At 38.1% G+C, this 18,124-nt stretch overlaps 1 protein-coding gene across 1 annotated transcript in view; it reads right to left on the bottom strand.

Annotated features, from left to right (window-relative positions):
- The window catches only part of CLCA1 (chloride channel accessory 1), a 37,514-nt gene extending 26,377 nt beyond the window's left edge, over nucleotides 1-11,137 (bottom strand). The window contains exons 1-4 of the mRNA XM_059925692.1: nucleotides 10,976-11,137; nucleotides 6,487-6,627; nucleotides 6,170-6,317; nucleotides 3,373-3,478 (exon numbers count right to left, since the gene is read on the bottom strand). Coding sequence (XP_059781675.1) covers nucleotides 3,373-3,478; nucleotides 6,170-6,317; nucleotides 6,487-6,627; nucleotides 10,976-11,137 — 557 coding nt within the window. The remainder of the gene's footprint in view (nucleotides 1-3,372; nucleotides 3,479-6,169; nucleotides 6,318-6,486; nucleotides 6,628-10,975) is intronic.
- Between the last annotated feature and the right edge of the window lie 6,987 nt (nucleotides 11,138-18,124).

The following is an 18,124-nucleotide window of genomic DNA, read 5'->3' as shown; positions in this document are numbered from 1 at the left end:
CTCTATGTATCAGCATAACATTCTACGTATAGCTTTGCTTCTTGATCTTAAAAAACTTAGTATTTTAGTACATTTAAATTGTAAAGTATTGTTATAATTCATAATATTCTTTCAAAATGTGATTTTAATAATTTCATATTTTGATACTACAACAAGAATTTAGCCTAATTTACTTCATTTTGTTCCCCCCCCCCCAAAATTTTTCAGAGCTAAAAATAAAACTTCCATGAATAAATAAAATGTCACATAAAATTTTGACTCTGTTTCCAAGTTTGCTACATGACTGACTCCCAGAATAAATGATCAGACCCAGAAGTTTGAAAATTTTAAAGCCTGTTGATAGAGCTCATTCTATCATTTCCTTTAAAATGGATTGTTAAACATGAAATTACTGGAGCAAGAAATAGAAAACATTTTTAGAGATTTGATATGTGTCACCAAATTGCTTTCCAGAAAAGTTATGCTGGTTTATTCCTCTAATAACCATCTATGGGAGCACTCATCCCACTGACAGTCACTTACTAGGTAATAAACGATTCTCATCTTTGTCAAATTTGCACCTCTTTGATTACTAGTATATCTGAACAGTTTTACATTTTTACTGGCCATTTTTATTTCTTCCTTTGTAAATTATTCTTCTCCTGTGTCTATTTTTCTATTAGGGTGTTATTGTTTTCCTACTGGTTTTCAAAAGTTCTTTATGTGTTATAATACTAAGTTTTTAGAAGCCTGTTTTTTTAAATTTTTGCAAATATCTTTTTCTGTTTCTTATTTTTTAATTTAGTTTATGTTTGACTTATATGCAACAAAATTTTTTATTTATATGTAGCCAAATTTATTATTCTTTTAGTTATGTCTTTTTCCAATTCTTGAATGTATAGAAAGACCTTCACCATATAGGAATTTGATATGTATTAATGTTCTTCTAGTTTTCATTATGGTTTTATTTTTTATATTTAATGAGTCTATCCAATTGAAAGAGAGTCTGTTAATTTTTCCCCCCACATAGTTAAAAATTGTCCTGACATCTTAAGAAATATTGTCTTTCCTTGTAGATTTATAATTCTAGCTGTATTAAATAGTAAATTATTGTGTAAGTGTCTGTCAGTTCACATTGTTTTAATTAACATAGCTTTATTGTATATTTAAAATTCAATGAGAAAAATTTCCTTTATACCTATTCTTTTTTGAAAATGTTCTCAGGTACTATCTACTGAATAAACTCTGGGACTTTAAAATGAGGTAAAAATAGAAGTACTTTTGACTAGAGTTTTATAAAACCTATATATTAATCGGGGTTGGATTTACATATTCCATGAATTGAAAATCTCTCGTTTAATCTTGATTTTCTTTTAAATCCTTTAGAAGGATTTTATGCTATGGTTTTCTTCAAATATAACTTTCACATTTCTTAGAGTTTTCTTCAAATATCTCTGGTTGCCTGATTGACTTCCCTTATCAATTTTAATTTCTATTTTTTCCCTCAGGCTTTCTAAGTGGACCACATATCATCTGCCTAGAAGCAATTTTCTCTCTCCCTTTCTAGTAGCCCCCCCTCTTTTAACCTCCCCAACATATTATTGCATTGGCTACAACTTTCTAAACAAGATTGGATAACTGCTAACAGTGCCCACTCTTATCTTATTCCTGGGAATGTCTAGTGATTCCCTATTAAATATGAGGTAGGCAGTTGGCTTTCAATTGATGTTTTCTGCATCATATTAAGGAAGCCTTCTATTGTGGGCAGTACTGTCATTTTTGTAATTGTTTCTAGGCCTTAAAAGTAATAAAAAAATTTGGTAGATAAGCAATAAATGCTATTTGTATGTTATAATAAGATTTATTGTTAAGAGGACATGGTAAGGACGTGGTTTTGCAAATGTTATCTGTGGAAGGATGAACATGCTGTATATGTAGATATTTCTGGAATATCCCTAGGAAGGAATAGGTACTAACCAGCTTTTCTCTCAAGGGGATATACAGTGTCTGTCTGGAAGCTTAGCCAGGAGAAGTGGCAAAGGCAGATGTCAGGGCTGAATGGCATCCGTGGGCTGAGATTTGAGAGGTCCATCCAACATATGATCGCGTCAGGGGAGTGGCCCTGGGGAGTGGTGTCTGCGGTGCGGAGGGAACAAGCCAATCAGGTAGACTGTGTACGGCTCTGGGAAGCACTTAGTGTCTTTTTATACCTAAAGTGACATAAGAGTGAGGGAAAATGTCATGGTAGTGGACCAAGCTGACAGAGTTTGAATGTAATAAAGAAAGGGGAAAATGGAGAGCGGTAATGCTCCTGTGGGAGAAAGGGGAAGCCAAGGCTGATCTCTGAGCCCAGTGCAGCTTCCCTTGGAAACTGTGCTGAATAAAGACAGTAACCAAACCAAAGCTGAGTGCGTCTCCTTAAACAGCCACCAGGGGAGTAGAACTGGAAGCAAAAGTGAAGAGGCGTGTTGTGCCAGCTCTAGTCTTTAAAAAGAGCTGGTTGTTTTTAACTGAGGCATAAATGTGCAAGCTTATCAAATTCCTTTTCAGAATCTGTTGGAATAATCATTTAATTTTCTTTTTTTACTTGATATACTATATTAATTACTTACCTAATATCATAGCATTTTCAGACTTCTGGAAGACATCCTTCTTGGCCTTAGTGTGTTTGTTATTCCCTTAATTATGCCAGGTGTAACTTACTATCCTTTTATTTAAAACCTTTTTAGAAAGCTTTATCTACCGAATTCTTTTTCATGCCATCTGTCAGGTTTTAGTATCTGAATTATGCTAGCTCTCCAAAATAAATTGGGAAGTTCCCTTTTACGTTTGTACTAAAGCAGTTTGTTCCCTGAAACTCTTGATTGCAAGAACTCACCCGTAAAATCACAGCAGCAGAGGTACTTTCTAAGTGTTCATTTTGCTTCCTATCGACACCATACAAGGTTGTATTCAAATCGGGAGAAGTTTTCTGTTTTGTTTTAATATTTGGACTGTCTTCCAGCTAAAATTCCACAGTCTCTCCCAGGCCCATTCAAACTGACAGTTCACACAGATAGTATTCTACCCTCAAGGCACTGAAGCTTTGTTTATGTCACTGATTATGATACAGGAAGATGGAGATACTGAACGTAGCACCTGTGGATTTCTTCTAGTTGTACACACACACACAAAGAGGCAAATGATTTGTAGCTGCAGAGTAGAGAATTCAACTAATTAAGACACTTGTAAAGTGAACAAAAGTAGTAGTTTTATGGGAATCTGAAAAAGACGGCACTAAGAGTGAGAGATAGAAAATAAGACAAAAGACTGACATTTTTAAAGTAATCAATTCAAGACAAAATTGTTTGCAATTTAAAATAGTTTGTGAAAAGTTAATCAAAATATACATACATCACTGGTTTTTTTCTTCTATTGGATAAGTAGAATTTCTGGTCATTATCGTACTCATTAAATACTCCCCATCGTAGATGAGCCCATTCATGGACAAATACCCTTCCTGTGAAAAAGTATTTTAAACACCTGATTACAATAAGAATGGTAAAATTACCCTCTTAAACTAAGAGAAAGTAATTCTTCTGAATGTTATTATGCTTTGCTATGTTTTTTTTAAATTAAAGTTTCGATTTCTTTAGAAGGAACAATCTGATACGACAATTGCACATTTCTGTAAAATATGACTATTTATTTTGAATTATCAAGTGTCAATTAGGTACCTAGTAAGTGCAAGGCAGCTAGTCATACAGTGATAAAACAAATGCCCTGTCCTCACGTACGTAGCTCATGGTCTAGCAGATGACACACATCATTTTAGATAACTATAATCCTTAGGGGTGCAAGTGTAATGATGGAGGTCAGCACAGGCTGACCGATAGGGCAGCCAGGGCAGCATCCCCAATAGGTCCTTCTCCCTAATGACTCATATGTGGACAAACCTCAAGCCCTGCCTCCTCCACATCTGCCTTTTTTTTTCTTTGACCTCTTCTCATCTTTCCAGTCTCACTGCCAGTTACTTCTGAACTACTGCCACACTCACTCAACTGGCCTCCATGTCTCCAGTCTTCAATGACTCCACTATGGTGCTCAGGGTTAAGTCCAGCTTTTCAACATGCGTACAAGGTCCCTGATGATTCAGGCCCTATTCCTCTGCAGCCATATTTCTTGCTCCTCTCCACCCACTTCCAAAACTCCATAATGACAATGGATTCTTGAACTCCTTTTACTTTCTAGAGCCACATCATGCTCTTGCTCATCTCTGGTCATTTTCACATATTTTTCCTCGGCTTGGAATACTCTCTCCCTATCTCTGACTGAATAACTCCTACTCTTCTTTCAATATTAGGCTTATATCCACCTAGAAGCCTTCTCTGACATCCTCAAACTAGTCCAGGTACCCCTCCTTATCACTTTCATTATATTCCATTATGGCGTTTATCGTGTTATATTGTCATTGCTTCTTTTTTTTTTTAATTTTATTTATTTATGGCTGTGTTGGGTCTTCGATTCTGTGAGAGGGCTTTCTCCAGTTGCGGCAAGCGGGGGCCACTCTTCATCGCGGTGCGCGGGCCTCTCATTATCGTGGCCTCTCTTGTTGCGGAGCACAGCCTCCAGACGCGCAGGCTCAGTAATTGTGGCTCACGGGCCCAGTTGCTCCGTGGCATGTGGGATCTTCCCAGACCAGGGCTCGAACCCGTGTCCCCTGCATTGGCAGGCAGATTCTCAACCACTGCGCCACCAGGGAAGCCCCTGTCATTGCTTCTTACTTGCCAGTCTCTCACTACAGACTCCTGTCTCCATGAGAACAGGTACCATGACTTCTTCACTGTCATGTCTTGGCACATACTGTCTAGAACTTAATAGATACTTAGTGAGTATTTGTTAAATTTGGATGAATGTTAGTGACTTATGTACAGCTCAGTTTTTCTGGAATGTAAATTCCCAGGTAGGCTGAATTTGGAAGGTTACGTGAGGAGGTGCATGTTAAGTAACCCTAGTATCTCACATTAAGGATTTTAGATTGTTCTCACTGCTAGGGAACAACTGATGGCCTCTTAAAGGTAAGGGAAGATTGTGAAGTAGCAGGCGTGGAGTCATAGTACAGAAAGGAGAGAGTATAAAGGAATGACATTGTATATGGTGACCTTGATGGCTGGAGTGGGCCCAGGAGTGGGTTGGAGCAGCTAAGTAAATCAGTTCAACACATATTTATTGAGCTATACATTGGCAATTATCTGTTCGTGTTATGGAGGTGTTGTAGAAGAACAACAAAGAGGTGTGTTTGTTGGACACTTCTTTCTGATAAGGTCTGTAAAAGTGCTCTAGGGTATTTGGGGGTGGAGCATGCAGGCACCAGTGCTATTTTGTTTGCTTGTTTGTTTTCTCTGCCTTGCCTATTTAAATGAAGAAAATCAAATTTGTTCTAATCTTTTCAAAGTGGTAAAGAAACCTAGTACAAGTTATTAGCTAACCTAATTAGTTAATACTAATCACACTTGATTATACTTGGAAAGTACATATTATATATACTCCATTGCTGGTTTCTTTTAATCTTTTCTCCAAAGATTGCTCTATTTGGTTCATATGGGAATGCTAAATAATATTTTGTGAAGGAAAATTTGATTTTTTCTTTAGTCACATATTTTTGAGAGCTGAACAGCAAGGATATTCTGTCTGATACTCAAAGTGAGGTCCAAGATCAGGCAGTATCAGCGTCACCTGGGAGCTTGTTAAAATGCAGATTCTTGAGTCCTACCCCATACCTACTGAATCAGAATCATTTTAACAATCCGTTTATAGTATGAACGCACATTGAAGTCTGAAAACGTTATGCATCTCTCCCATCTGGTGGCCACTACCTGAATTGCAGGCAGGAGGTTTAATTTGTTCAGGTGTCTCCCCACAGAGCAATAGAAACCCAACATTACATATTAAACTATTTTAGAGTTATTATCTGATACTAATCTGAAAATTTAAAATATTATATTTACACACATATATATGCAGAATATGAAGAAAATAAATTTCTAACTGAGAAATGCACTATTTGGAATCTGTTTTACATGAAAGAAACATACTATAATAGTCTATTTTATGTTCTTACTCAGAAAGATAATGCTATTGTTTATCCATTTGCAACATAAAATTATTAAATTATGAGAAATATAGCAGAATATTTCATCTCTACCCATACCTTGTGATCCATATTGAAGCAACTTTTTTCCGGCTAGGAACCCAGGAGTCAGATAAATTTTACTACCCTTTTCTCCACAGCCTCCCATATGCTCAGTATAGGGTCCATCGTTACCTGTTGGATTAGGTTCAGCAACCAGAACATCAGCCTGAAATTTAAGAAAAAGTTTTCATCATTACAAAATTTCAGCAAATGAATTGACCTTACTTCACACCAGCATATTCTGAAACAATTTTATTTGATTCTAGAATATTTTGATGAAAAAATCTGAGTCACAAAAGAAAACCAAATTTGAAAAAAGAACTTGATATTCTCACATTTTTGTAGGTCTCAAGTTTGGGTTTCACATATTCAGGTTTTGTGTTCCAATTTTGAGGAATCAAAATGGCAACATTTTTGAAATAGAATCTTTTTTCTGTAGCTTCAAACAGATATGGAGATGCCTCGGTCACCATATCCTGGTCAGGAGAGGGGGAACATAAACAAGAGCATTTAATGACAGAAAAAAAGATGAAATTACCAATTATTCAAATTTACATCTGTATCTCACATTTCCAAAAACTAGCTATTTATCAAGCTTGGAAGAGGAGATTATTTTGTTAATAATAATAGCTAGCCTTTTTTGAGATTTTTTACCACATGCTCTGTGTCACAGTGTAATGGTTGACAGTGAAGACTCCAGAAGCAGACACTAATCCCAGCTGCACCACTTATGGTGGGACATCAGAAATTTCCTTGAGGGAGTTCCCTGGCAGTCCAGTGGTTAGGACTCGGCGCTTTCACTGCTGGGGCCTGGGTTCGATCCCTGGTTGGGGAACTAGAATCCCACAAGCCTCGTGGCGTGGCCAAAAAAAAAGAAAGAAAAGAAATTTCCTTGAGCCCTCCTGAGCCTCAGTTTCCCCAATTATAAAATGGAAAATATTACAGTGACCAGCTCATAAGGTTGTTGTGAGGATCAAATGAAGTCAAGAAAGCATTTGGAACCATGTTTACTTAGCACAAGTGCTTATCAAATATTAGCTCTTAGTTTCATTTTATATGATCCTTTGAGGATCAGTGAGCCTTTAAGGGAGAAACTGAGAACTAGAGAGTATTAGTCTCAACATCTCACACCAAGTAGTAGTGGAGAGAAACTCAAATTAAAATGAATACAACTTCAACACCTGCTGACTCCTATAATAATTTGGGGGCTAACTAAATATTATGATAGTATTTGTTTTCAGTATAGCACTAAGTGTTAGATATAAGGAAGTGGCATAAGTATATAATCTCTTTTCAAATTATGCCTAAATTTATTTCTCTAAAACAAAAGAGCTGTAGTGTTAAATTATAAATGCCTCTGCAGATTCCCTGAGATGCATCATGACAAGATAGTATTGATAGAAAGGGTATTACAAGATATTTATTATAGAAAGGGAAATTGGGTCTATTAGGGCTGAAAATCATTGAGAAACACAAAAGTGAGTGTAGACAGAGGGAAGAAGAGGACTGAAGACTGAGCTCCAGGAGCCCCAGTATTCAGAAGTGGGAAGAGGAAGAGCCAGCAAAGGAGACTCAGAAGGAGCAGCTGGTGAACGGGAAGGAAATCCAAAGGCAGAGGGTGCGAGTGTTTCAGGAAGGAGAGAGTGATCATCCGAGTTGAATGCTGCTGAGCAATCAAGGAAGATGAGGACTCAGAACTGAGCAATGAATTTGGCAACCTGAGTAAACCATTTTGTGGAATGGAGACAACAGCTCCATATGAGTGAATTCAAGAGGGCGGGAGGTGAGGAAGCAGAGGCAGTGAAAACAGACAGCGGGTCAAGAAGTTTTTCTACAAATTAAAAGGGAATTGAGAAATGAAGCAGTAGATGAAGGAAGACTACAGGGCAAGGGAGTTTGTTTGTTTTTTTAATGGGAACTATTATATGTATATGCTAATGGAAAAAAAAAAACCTGATAATACAAGAGAAAAAAGGGATCATTGCTGGAGGAAAGTCCTTGCTGGAATAGACCAGAGTGACTAGGCTCCAATGTCTAGGAGGTTGGCCTTAGGAGCAGAAACAATTCATCACTGTATGGGGAAAGAGTACTTGGGTACTGATGCAGGGGTGAATCCTGCTCTGTTGCTTGCTAATGGGTTAAACTTTCGGAATTTATTTTGTCTCTCTGAGCTTCAGTTTCCAACCTTTCACATGGTGATAATAATGGTTGCCTTGCTAGTTTTATAAAAGCTCTCCAAATGATTTGCATCTCCTTCCAAAAAAAGCCAGATTTTAAACAATTGCTAGGAGAATTTAACATTGTATAATTTTTTAAAATAAAAATACTGAGCCAATATCACCAGAAAGTTGAAAAGTAGGTATAAAACTTCCTATGTTAGAGTATTATATTACAATTTGACTTGTGAAATGTAAATTTTCGGTGTCTCCTAGGAAGACGACTAAGCAGCATGAAATGTCTTCTGTGTTTTAACAGAAACATTAATAATGAATCTTTGCTTTGGCATCTGTTCCATATTTTGAGAAAGTGACCTCATATCCAAAAAGACACTTAAGCTTTTGAGGTTTGAAGAATGTTGAGGATGAAGTTTATAGAATGGGCTGGTAATTCCTTAAGGATAGGGATAGTATATTGTTCACCACTGGATTCCTGGTACCTGACATAATGTAAATGCTCTGTAAATATTTCTTGGATTAAGGAACAAATGAATGAATGAAGAGGTTATAATGAGGGGCAAACTGTCCAGGAGCGCTAAGACGGAAGATGCCTGGGTTCCCATACATTGAGGAGGCCCCAAACGACTCCTGTTGTTTATCTTTCTTGTGTGGTGTGTGTGTGAGAGAGAGCGAGAGAGCGCTTCTCCCTGATTCTCACTCCCTCATCTTATGACCTGTGCTCCCACTGCGTATGCAATACTGATGAGAGTGTAGTCTCCCTGGATGGAACTGCCACAGCGCCACCCGCCGGTATTGTAGGTGGAGAGACGCTCGGACTGCCCTGCTGAAGCAAGTACGGTATTTAAGAGCTGACTTAGAGGCTTCTGCTCACACAAGGACACCCGGGGGAAGAGTCTCCCCAGAAAGCAGAGACTGAGGGATGACCAGGAAAGTGGCAAAACCCACAGTGAAGTCCCTCGACTGCAGGTCTGGAACATCAAATAGGGACTCGCTTTTATTAGCTACTCAGTTAGGGACTCTGAGCACACTATTGCCCTTAAAAGTGCTCCTGTGACAAGGAAACGTGGAAACCAACCTCTCTCATACCCAACTCGCTTAGGGCTCATACCAAAAAACCAATTTAATAATTGTAGGGAGAAGTATATTTCTCAGGAGGAACCCCCCCAAAGAGAGTGAGGTGAAAGTCCTTTTGCTTTTGCTCTAAAGCACCATAGAAATACAAATTGCCATTGTCCTTAGAGACGCTAATGTGCTCCTTCCCACATGTCCCTGAGCAAGACTGACTGTCCAGCTGGAGACAGAAACATACTGGTCACATTTTCCTCCAACACTTTCCTGGTCTCTTGCTCCAAGTGGCTATTTTTTCTGATGCCATTCCTAAGTTTAGAAGCAATCAAAGACTCACCCAAGTTTTCTGATTGTTAAGAAATTTCAGAAGGCATGAATTTCCCTTTCACTGATGGCAGTAATATCTGATGGTCTTCTGGTTTAAGCAGGTGAACTTCCTCTCTCCCTCAACTGCTGTACTTCTCCAGCCCCAAACTCCTCCTGGTGGTAGAGACGGTTCTCTCCCCAAACTCCATCTTTCTGGGTTTGCTTCTGTTTAGAGCAAGGAACCTTTCGAGGAGACCCTTGGGGGCCCTTGCACTATTAACTTCTGAGCTCACACTCAGGAACTTTGCCCAGAAACAAGTCTCAGTCCCTTTGGCTTGGTAAGGAATGATGAGCCCTTTCTATCTAAGTTTTTGAGGTAATTTTAGACTTAACAGATAACATGCAAAAAATGTACAGAGTTCCCATATACCTTTCACCTAGCTTCCCTTTTATGCATGCATTGTTAATCCTCACAAAGCCCTGTGAGGAAGATACTTCTTATTATCCCCGTTTTATAAACCAGTACTTCTGTTCATTATGCAGTACCACCTCTGGGTGTGCTACAGCTGCTTTCCAGGGTGGTCTTTTATAAGACATTTCCCTCTTATTCTTTGCTGTTTGCTGTTGTACAAAACCTCTCTAATCCCTCTATCTTACAACAGTTAGATGCCTCTGCCTGGACGGGAAGAGTCCTCTTCCCTAGTTTTTCCTTCCCCTACAGAGAAAGCAACAAGTGAAATGAGGCTGCTCAGCAGCCCCGAGAGGACACTTTGCACCGGGGCTGGGAAAATGCAGGGTTTCCTCACACTGTAAGGGTCAGGCTTGTTCTTAAGTCAGAGATTTGCATCTTGGACTCCTATATTATAATTGCAGAGAAGCAGGTTACAATTAGGAGGATGAAAGGAGACTCTGATATGAGCCAGTGGTAAAATCAGGCAAAGGAATTACCCTCTGCGCATCTCACAATATCTGCCAAGTGTAGTTGGCTCTGCCTTGGTTGCAAAACTAAATAATTTTCAATGAAATCATTTATTAAGTGCCAACAATATATCAAGCTCTGAATTATGTGCATTGCATTTATTATCTCATCTCTCAGACGAATCATAATGGTTGTGTTATTATTTCCATTTTATAGCTGAAGAAATGAAGACACAGGTATAAAAAAAAACTTGCCAGTGCCACGCAGCTGGAATTAGAGAACTCACGTTTCCTCTATCACAATATTATGCTTAATTTTTCAAAAAAGCATGGATAATTACCATTTAGGACTTACCTTTATTTGTTGAATGAGTGTTTCATCTTCTGGCACATTAGGGTCAACTGCAATGACAACGCCTTCATAGCCATTATTGTTCAGCTGAATGAGTGAATCACTCAGGGCCCCTTCCAGAAGGTGAAGGACCAAGATGAAAACCGAATTCTTAAATGACCCCATTGCTGTACATCTCCCTTTGAGTTCTCTCTTTGGAAAATGTTAGTTATGGAGGCATCTTTCCTTACCCCTATATATATGGATACATAAACGCACATTTTTCCAAGTTATCAGAGGTGGTTTATCACAGGATTTTAACCCCTTGACCCCAGATTGTTTCACTATTGGATTTGCCACCACTATGACGAATGATAACTATAGCTATCATTATGATAACTACAATTTCATCTCAAATTTTGTGTACTTTTAAATATTTTGTTTTGAAAGGAATATTAGCCTTGCCTTCACCTTTGCCATTTCCTGGGAACAAGGGCGGGGAGCCACATCTGGTTCCCAGGAAGGACTCACAGCTGATAAGCAGCTTTGCCATTGAAAGATGTTTACTTCTTACAAATGTTTGTCCAGCCAGGGACACCGACCCACCCAACCCCACCCTCTAACCCCTGCCTGCCCAGTGGAGGCCTGACTGTTCTGAGTATTCAGTACGCATTCATTAAGTATAAACTGTATATCCAGTTATCCCTCATGGTGGTATTTATTTTTATCGTCTTCGATCTTTATGTAACCTCAGCACCTCTCGTTACTCCCTTAGACAATCTACTTGCACCAAAACATTAGCAAGCCACATTAGATATTATTGAATATTCTATAATGAAAAGATAAAATTTATATCTCACTGTGCAAGGGAAACTCCCTCAAGTTTCCTCATCAAACCTCTATTTCACTATTCCATAGCTTCTACTGCCCAGTTAAATTCAAATTAGCATTCAATTATTTTACTGAAATTAAATGTCTCTCAGAATATGAATTGTGGACTGCCAGCTACTGCATAGATTCTTTTAAGTTTGCCAAATCTCACATGAAAACTCAAATTGGTCTACCAATTCAAACTGGTCCTATATTCAAATTACTTGAAATATCCCTTCATCCCATAACTTCATTTGATCTTCACACAGTGGTAAGCATCAATTTCATCTTCTCTGTCTTTGACACTCACTCATAAAAATTAAATTGGTACTTGTTGCTAATAATTAGTACTTATTGCTTAAGTATGTAGTCTTTAATCAATCAAAAGTGAAGCGTTGGAATAGAGTGGAAGTACTCAATGATAAAATAGTTGTCCAGATAATCTAAATATACTTTTATATAAAAATAATTTAGTCAATTCTTATTGAATAAATGTATGCATTTATTATACATATGTCATAAAAAATTTTACATTTTAAAATATCTCATACCCCCCCCCCCCCCCACTATATGTGTCTCTCCTGGGTTCCCTGGAAAAGAGAGCCTAAGACAAGCTTATGTGAAAATGATTTGCAAGCTTAATCCCAGAACAGTGAGAGTGAGAAAAAGGGGAAATGATTCAGGGAAGCCTGGGAAGCAATGAAAGGCGCTTACTAAGCTGGCTCTGGAATAGTAAACAGACCCAGCAGGCCACCCTGCAGGTGCACTTGCCCTGCTTTCTGGGATGCCTCCTAATGGGCTATAGGAGGAAGGAAAAGTGTTTGGCTCCTTCTCATCTCCTACAGGTGATCTCCTGCAGGTGATCACCTTTCTGGCTGTGTCACCCAGCCCATTCAGCAGCTGCTTGGAAAGAAAATCCTATGCCCTGTGGTGTATAAAGAGCCAAAGATGCCAGGTGGTGCCTGTTGACCTCTGGCAGTAAAACCACTTGGGCCTACAAGGGGTAGGTAGTGACTGAGGAGGAGCAAGTGCCCATTGGGTCAGGTGGACAGGTGGGGCCAAACAACCCTAAGGAGCTTCAATAAGATGAGTCCAGTACAATTTACTTCTTGAACTGCTCAGATCCACTCACCTCCTTTCATCCTATCTAGCTCCAATATTATAAGTTAAGGCTGGAATTGGGGGCAGGGGCACAAGCTGTCTTACTTTTTCCCTGAGAGAGGGTACAAGCCCTCTCATAGAATCATTCATAGAATCTCCTTTGAAGTGCTGGCCAATTGCAATCTCCTAAAATACCCAAAGCGACAGAGTTATTGAAATAAATCACAATGCTGCTATAGCTGGTCTCAAGGCCATTATAGATATGTATTATCTCCTTCCTTCATCACCAATTTCCCTCATTTTTAGCCAGCATTTTGACTGATCTGTGTGTTTTTTTTTTTTTTTTTAGCCTGTTGGTATAACCCAACCTTTCCTTACTGAGGGGTCTGAGCCTTTAGTTGCTTTGCCCTTGCCGGGCTGTGGCTGGTGCAGGTGCCTATGACAGGGGTCACCGGTAGGACAGATCCAGTTGAGGTGCCTCCTCATATTTTGCATGGTCTTCCCTGCTGGCTGGGCCTTGGCTGCTCCCTCAATGGAGAGTCCTTGCTGCTGCCTCGGTTGCCTCATCTCCTAACACCACTGGCTCTTTGCTTCCCCAGGGAGAGGGCGGAGTTTAGCATGGCCTCCACTGGACAGGGTGTGGTGGCAGCCCCACTCTCTCTGCTGCCCAAGTTCAGCCTAAACAGATTCACAGAGGCTTTGGCTCACATAAAGCATCACCCCACGGCACCTGGGATCTGACTTTGTCAGAGGCAGTGCAGATGGGCCAAATGACACAAACCAGAGGTGCAGGGACTTAACACCCTGAGAGACAAACTTTCACCAAAGTTTGTATTTCCAACATCCCAGAAGTCTTTGTTGTGTTCCCTTCTAGTCAAAAATCTCCAAATGGTAATTGCGATACTGACCTCCATCGCCACGCTGATTAATTTTACCTGTTTGTGTACTTTATATAAACAGAAATATAAGTATGCCCTCTTGTGTTTGGCTACTTTCACATAACGTTTTCTGCATGAAATTCAGCCATGTTGTTGTGTGTAGCAGTAATATGTTCTTTTTCCATTGTATTTCTTTGTAAAAATATACCACAATTTACTTACTGCTTTTGATGAACATTTGGATTATTTCCTGTTTGGGGCTATTTTAAATAACACTGCCATAGACGTAAGCATTGACTTCAGTTGGGTACATACCAAGAGTGGAATTGCTGGGTCACAGGGTATATGTATGTCTAGCCATAGTCGATCGGCCAAATACTTTTCAAAATTGTTGTATTGATCCACATTTCTACCAGTACAGGGTACTGCTGCTCTTTACAATTTTATCCACTCTGGGTGGGGTATAATCATATAGTACTGTGATTTTAATCTGCATTTTCCCTGATGACCAATTTTGTTATACACCTTTTGATATAATTACTGGTCATTTGGATATCCTCTGTTATGAAGTGCCTGTCCAAGTCTTTTTGTCCAATTTTTAATCAGGTTAGTATTTTCCTTGTTGATCTAAAGGAATTCTTTATATGTTCTGGGTATTGAGTTCTTTATTGGATGTATGTATTGCAAATATCTTTTCCCAGTAGGTGGCTTGCCTTAATGGGTCTCTTGGATGAACAGAGGTTCTTAATTTTAATGGAATCCAATTTAATTTTTTATTTTATGGGTAATGTTTTTGGGGTCATATTTAAGACAGCTTTCCCAAGTTCGTGAAGATGTTGTACAATATTCTATTCTAGAGTTTTATTGTCTTATCTTTCACAATTAGGTTTGTGATCTATCTCAAATTATTTTTGTGTGTATATTGTGAGGTAAAATTCAAGACTTTTGTTTTGTTTTCCTCTCTGGAAAGCAATACATGCAGATCATTTATTGAAAGGACCATCATTTCCCCCCACTGAATTGCAGTTGTGCTTTTGTTGTGAATGGGGTGACTGCAAGTGTGCAGGCCTATTTCTGGACTCTATTCTGTTCTATTGGTCTATATGACCAGGCTTACCTCAGTACCATATTGTCTTAGTTACTGCTGGTTTGTAAGTCTTGATATCTGGTAATGTAAGCACTCCAGATTTGTTTTTCTTCAAGATTATTTTGGCTATTTTTGGTCCTTTGCATTTAAATATAAAATTTAGGATCAGCTTGGAAATTCTACCAGAAAAAAACTCCTGGATTTGACCGGATCGCATTAAATTTATACGCTCATTGTAATACATTAGTTAAATGACACACCCATCAGTGCCATGACTGTTCTGAGGCCAACCATAAAAGGCCAAAAAGTGGGCAGTGGCCCAGTTCCTAGAAATCTCCATCCCTTCTCCAAAATAGTTGGAATAATCCTCCACTCATTAGCCTATGAAATTACCCAGCCCGTAAAAACTAACCACCTCATATTTCGGGGACTCTCGCCTTCTGAGATGGCCCATACTCTGTCGGTAGAGTGTATTTATTTCTCCCAAGGTCATTCTTGCCTTTTTGAGATGGACTGCAATTCTATGGAATGTGTATCTCTCTAAGTAAGTCCATTTCTTACCTAAAAAAAAAAAAAAAATTTATATATCAGTTTGGAAAGAATCAACCTCTTTATAATATTGAGTCTTTCAATCCATGGACCTGGCATATCTCTTCATTTTAAGTTTATTTACTTGATCTCAACCATGTTTTATAGTTTTAAGGGTAAAAGTCTTTTGCACCTTTCATTAAATTTACTTCCGTGGTTTTTAAAAGTTTGGGGGGTGCTATTATAAATGGTATTTTTATAAAATTTCATTTTCTGATTGTTTATTGCTGGTATGTAGAAATATATTAGATTTTTATGTACTGACCTTTCATCCATGGAGCTTGCTAAATTCATTTATTTCAGGTAGTTTGTAGATTCTTTTGGATTTTGTGTTTATAATTATGTGATCTGTGAATAATAACATGTTTACTTCTTCCTTTCCAATCTTATATCTTTTATTTTGTTTCCTTCTCTTATTACACTAGCTAGGGCCCCCCATTACAATGTTGAATACAGGTGGAAAGAATGGGTATCTTTTTTCTTGTTCCCAATCCCAAGTGAAAAAGCATCCTATATTTGGCCATTAAGTATGATATTATCTAGAGATATTTTGTAGATTTTTTTTTTTTTAAGAAATTCACGTTCTTTTATTTATTTATTTATGACTGTGTTGAGTCTTCGTTTCTGTGCGAGGGCTTTCTCTAGTTGCGGCAAGTGGGGACCACTCTTCATCGCGGTGCGCGGGCCTCTCACCATCGCGGCCTCTCTTGTTGCGGAGCCCAGGCTCCAGACGCGCAGGCTCAGTAATTGTGGCTCACGGGCCCAGTTGCTCCGTGGCATGTGGGATCTTCCCAGCCCAGGGCTCGAACCCGTGTCCCCTGCATTGGCAGGCAGATTCTCAACCACTGCGCCACCAGGGAAGCCCTTGTAGATATCTTTATCAGACTAAGAAAGTCTCCTTGTATTCCTAGTTTGCTAAGAGTTTTCTTTTTAAAAATCGTAAATAGGTTTTGAATTTTATCAAGTGCTTTTTATGCATCTATTGAGATTACCATGTGATTTTTTTCTTTATTCTGTTAATATGGGGAATTACATTGATTGAGTTTTCAATGTTAAATCCCCCTTACATTCCTAGAATAAATTCTTGAATTTATTTATTTATGGGCTATATAAAAAGAAGTGTGTTGCTTAATTTCCAGACACCTGGGGAGTCTCTAGTTAATCTATTATAGATTTCTAGTTTAATTCCACTAGAGTCAGAAAGCATACTCTAAGATTTAAATCATTTGAAATTGGTTGAGTCTTATTTTTTGCCTCAGCTTATGGTCTATTTTGGTAAAACGTTCCATGTGCTTTCAAGAAAAATATTTATTCTGTAGTTGTTGGGTTACAGTGTTTTATATATGTTAGGCCAAGTTAGTTAATCATGTTATTCAAGTTGTCTCTTTTCTTACCAATTTCTTGGCTCCTTGTTCTTTTAGTTGCTGAGAGAGGTGTGTTAAAATCTCCAATTATAATTGTGAATTTGTCTATTTCTTTTTCTTTTATTTAGTTCTATCACTTCTGCTTTATATATTTTAAAGCTATGTTCTTGGTGCAGGCAAATTTAGGATTGTTATATAATTATCATCACAAAATGTCTTTTCTATCTCTAATAATACCTCTTGCATCAAATCTACTTTCATTGATATTAGCTATGGTATACTGGTATTTTGAATATTGAAAAATTAAAAAAAAAAACAAATATAACGCAGCACAATGCCTGGCACATGGAATTTATTCAATAAAGTATCTTATCTTTACACTTCTTCTTCACTCCCACTTACCCAAACCTTAGCCTTGAAGGGAAAAATTGGAGAGGAGCCAACAAGATGGAGAAAGCCAGGGCTTTGCATTAGATGGCATCAAGTAAGAATGACCAAGGTATATTTGTAGGATATTGATGTTTAAGAGGTAGTTTTAAGCTCTCTGCCATGTAATACTTCAATATGACTCCTGTTTCCACTCCCTAGTTCATTACCTCCTTTAGTAATGGTAATAAGGCCATAAGGAGACAGGTAGTCATACATTTTTGATGACAGAAAAATTGGTACAAATGTTTTGGAAGGAACTATGCATCAAAATTTAAGTGTGTGTATCTTTCAACATAGCAATTCCATCCTAGGAATTTACCCTGCAGATAGATTCACACAGGTGCACTAGATTACATATACAAAGAACAACTCACACAGGTGCATAAGAGTATATGTACAAGGGTAATATAATTTGTCCCTCAAAACATACTTTATAATAGCAAGAAGTAGAACTACCCAAATGTCCATTAATAAAGGAATAAATAAGCTTATTTATTTAACATCTATTTTGTTTATCACTTCTTACTTAAACATCTGTAGTTTTAATAATAGCATGTATTACTTTTGTAATTGAAATAAATTTATACATAAAACTGAAATATTGGGCTAAAGACTATCATTTGGAAATCCTAACGTGTCAGCATTGGAGTGGTAGTTCTGTCTTTTCTACTCTTAATTTCTAATCTAGTTTTTCTTTACTCTTCCATTTCACACTCTTCTTTTTCTTTTATCTTCTTCATGCTCTTGCTTCTTCTTTCCTATACTGGTGTGATGTAAGGTTATACCAATTTTTTAAATGTTCCTTTTGGATGTTTACTAATTTATATTGCTTCTGTTTCACAAGCCAAGGATATCT

The sequence above is a fragment of the Balaenoptera ricei genome, chromosome 1, assembly GCF_028023285.1.
Source record: "Balaenoptera ricei isolate mBalRic1 chromosome 1, mBalRic1.hap2, whole genome shotgun sequence".
Lineage (NCBI taxonomy): Eukaryota > Metazoa > Chordata > Mammalia > Artiodactyla > Balaenopteridae > Balaenoptera > Balaenoptera ricei.
Note: the sequence above shows the minus strand (reverse complement) of the source record. Positions and strands in the feature narration are given on the sequence as shown.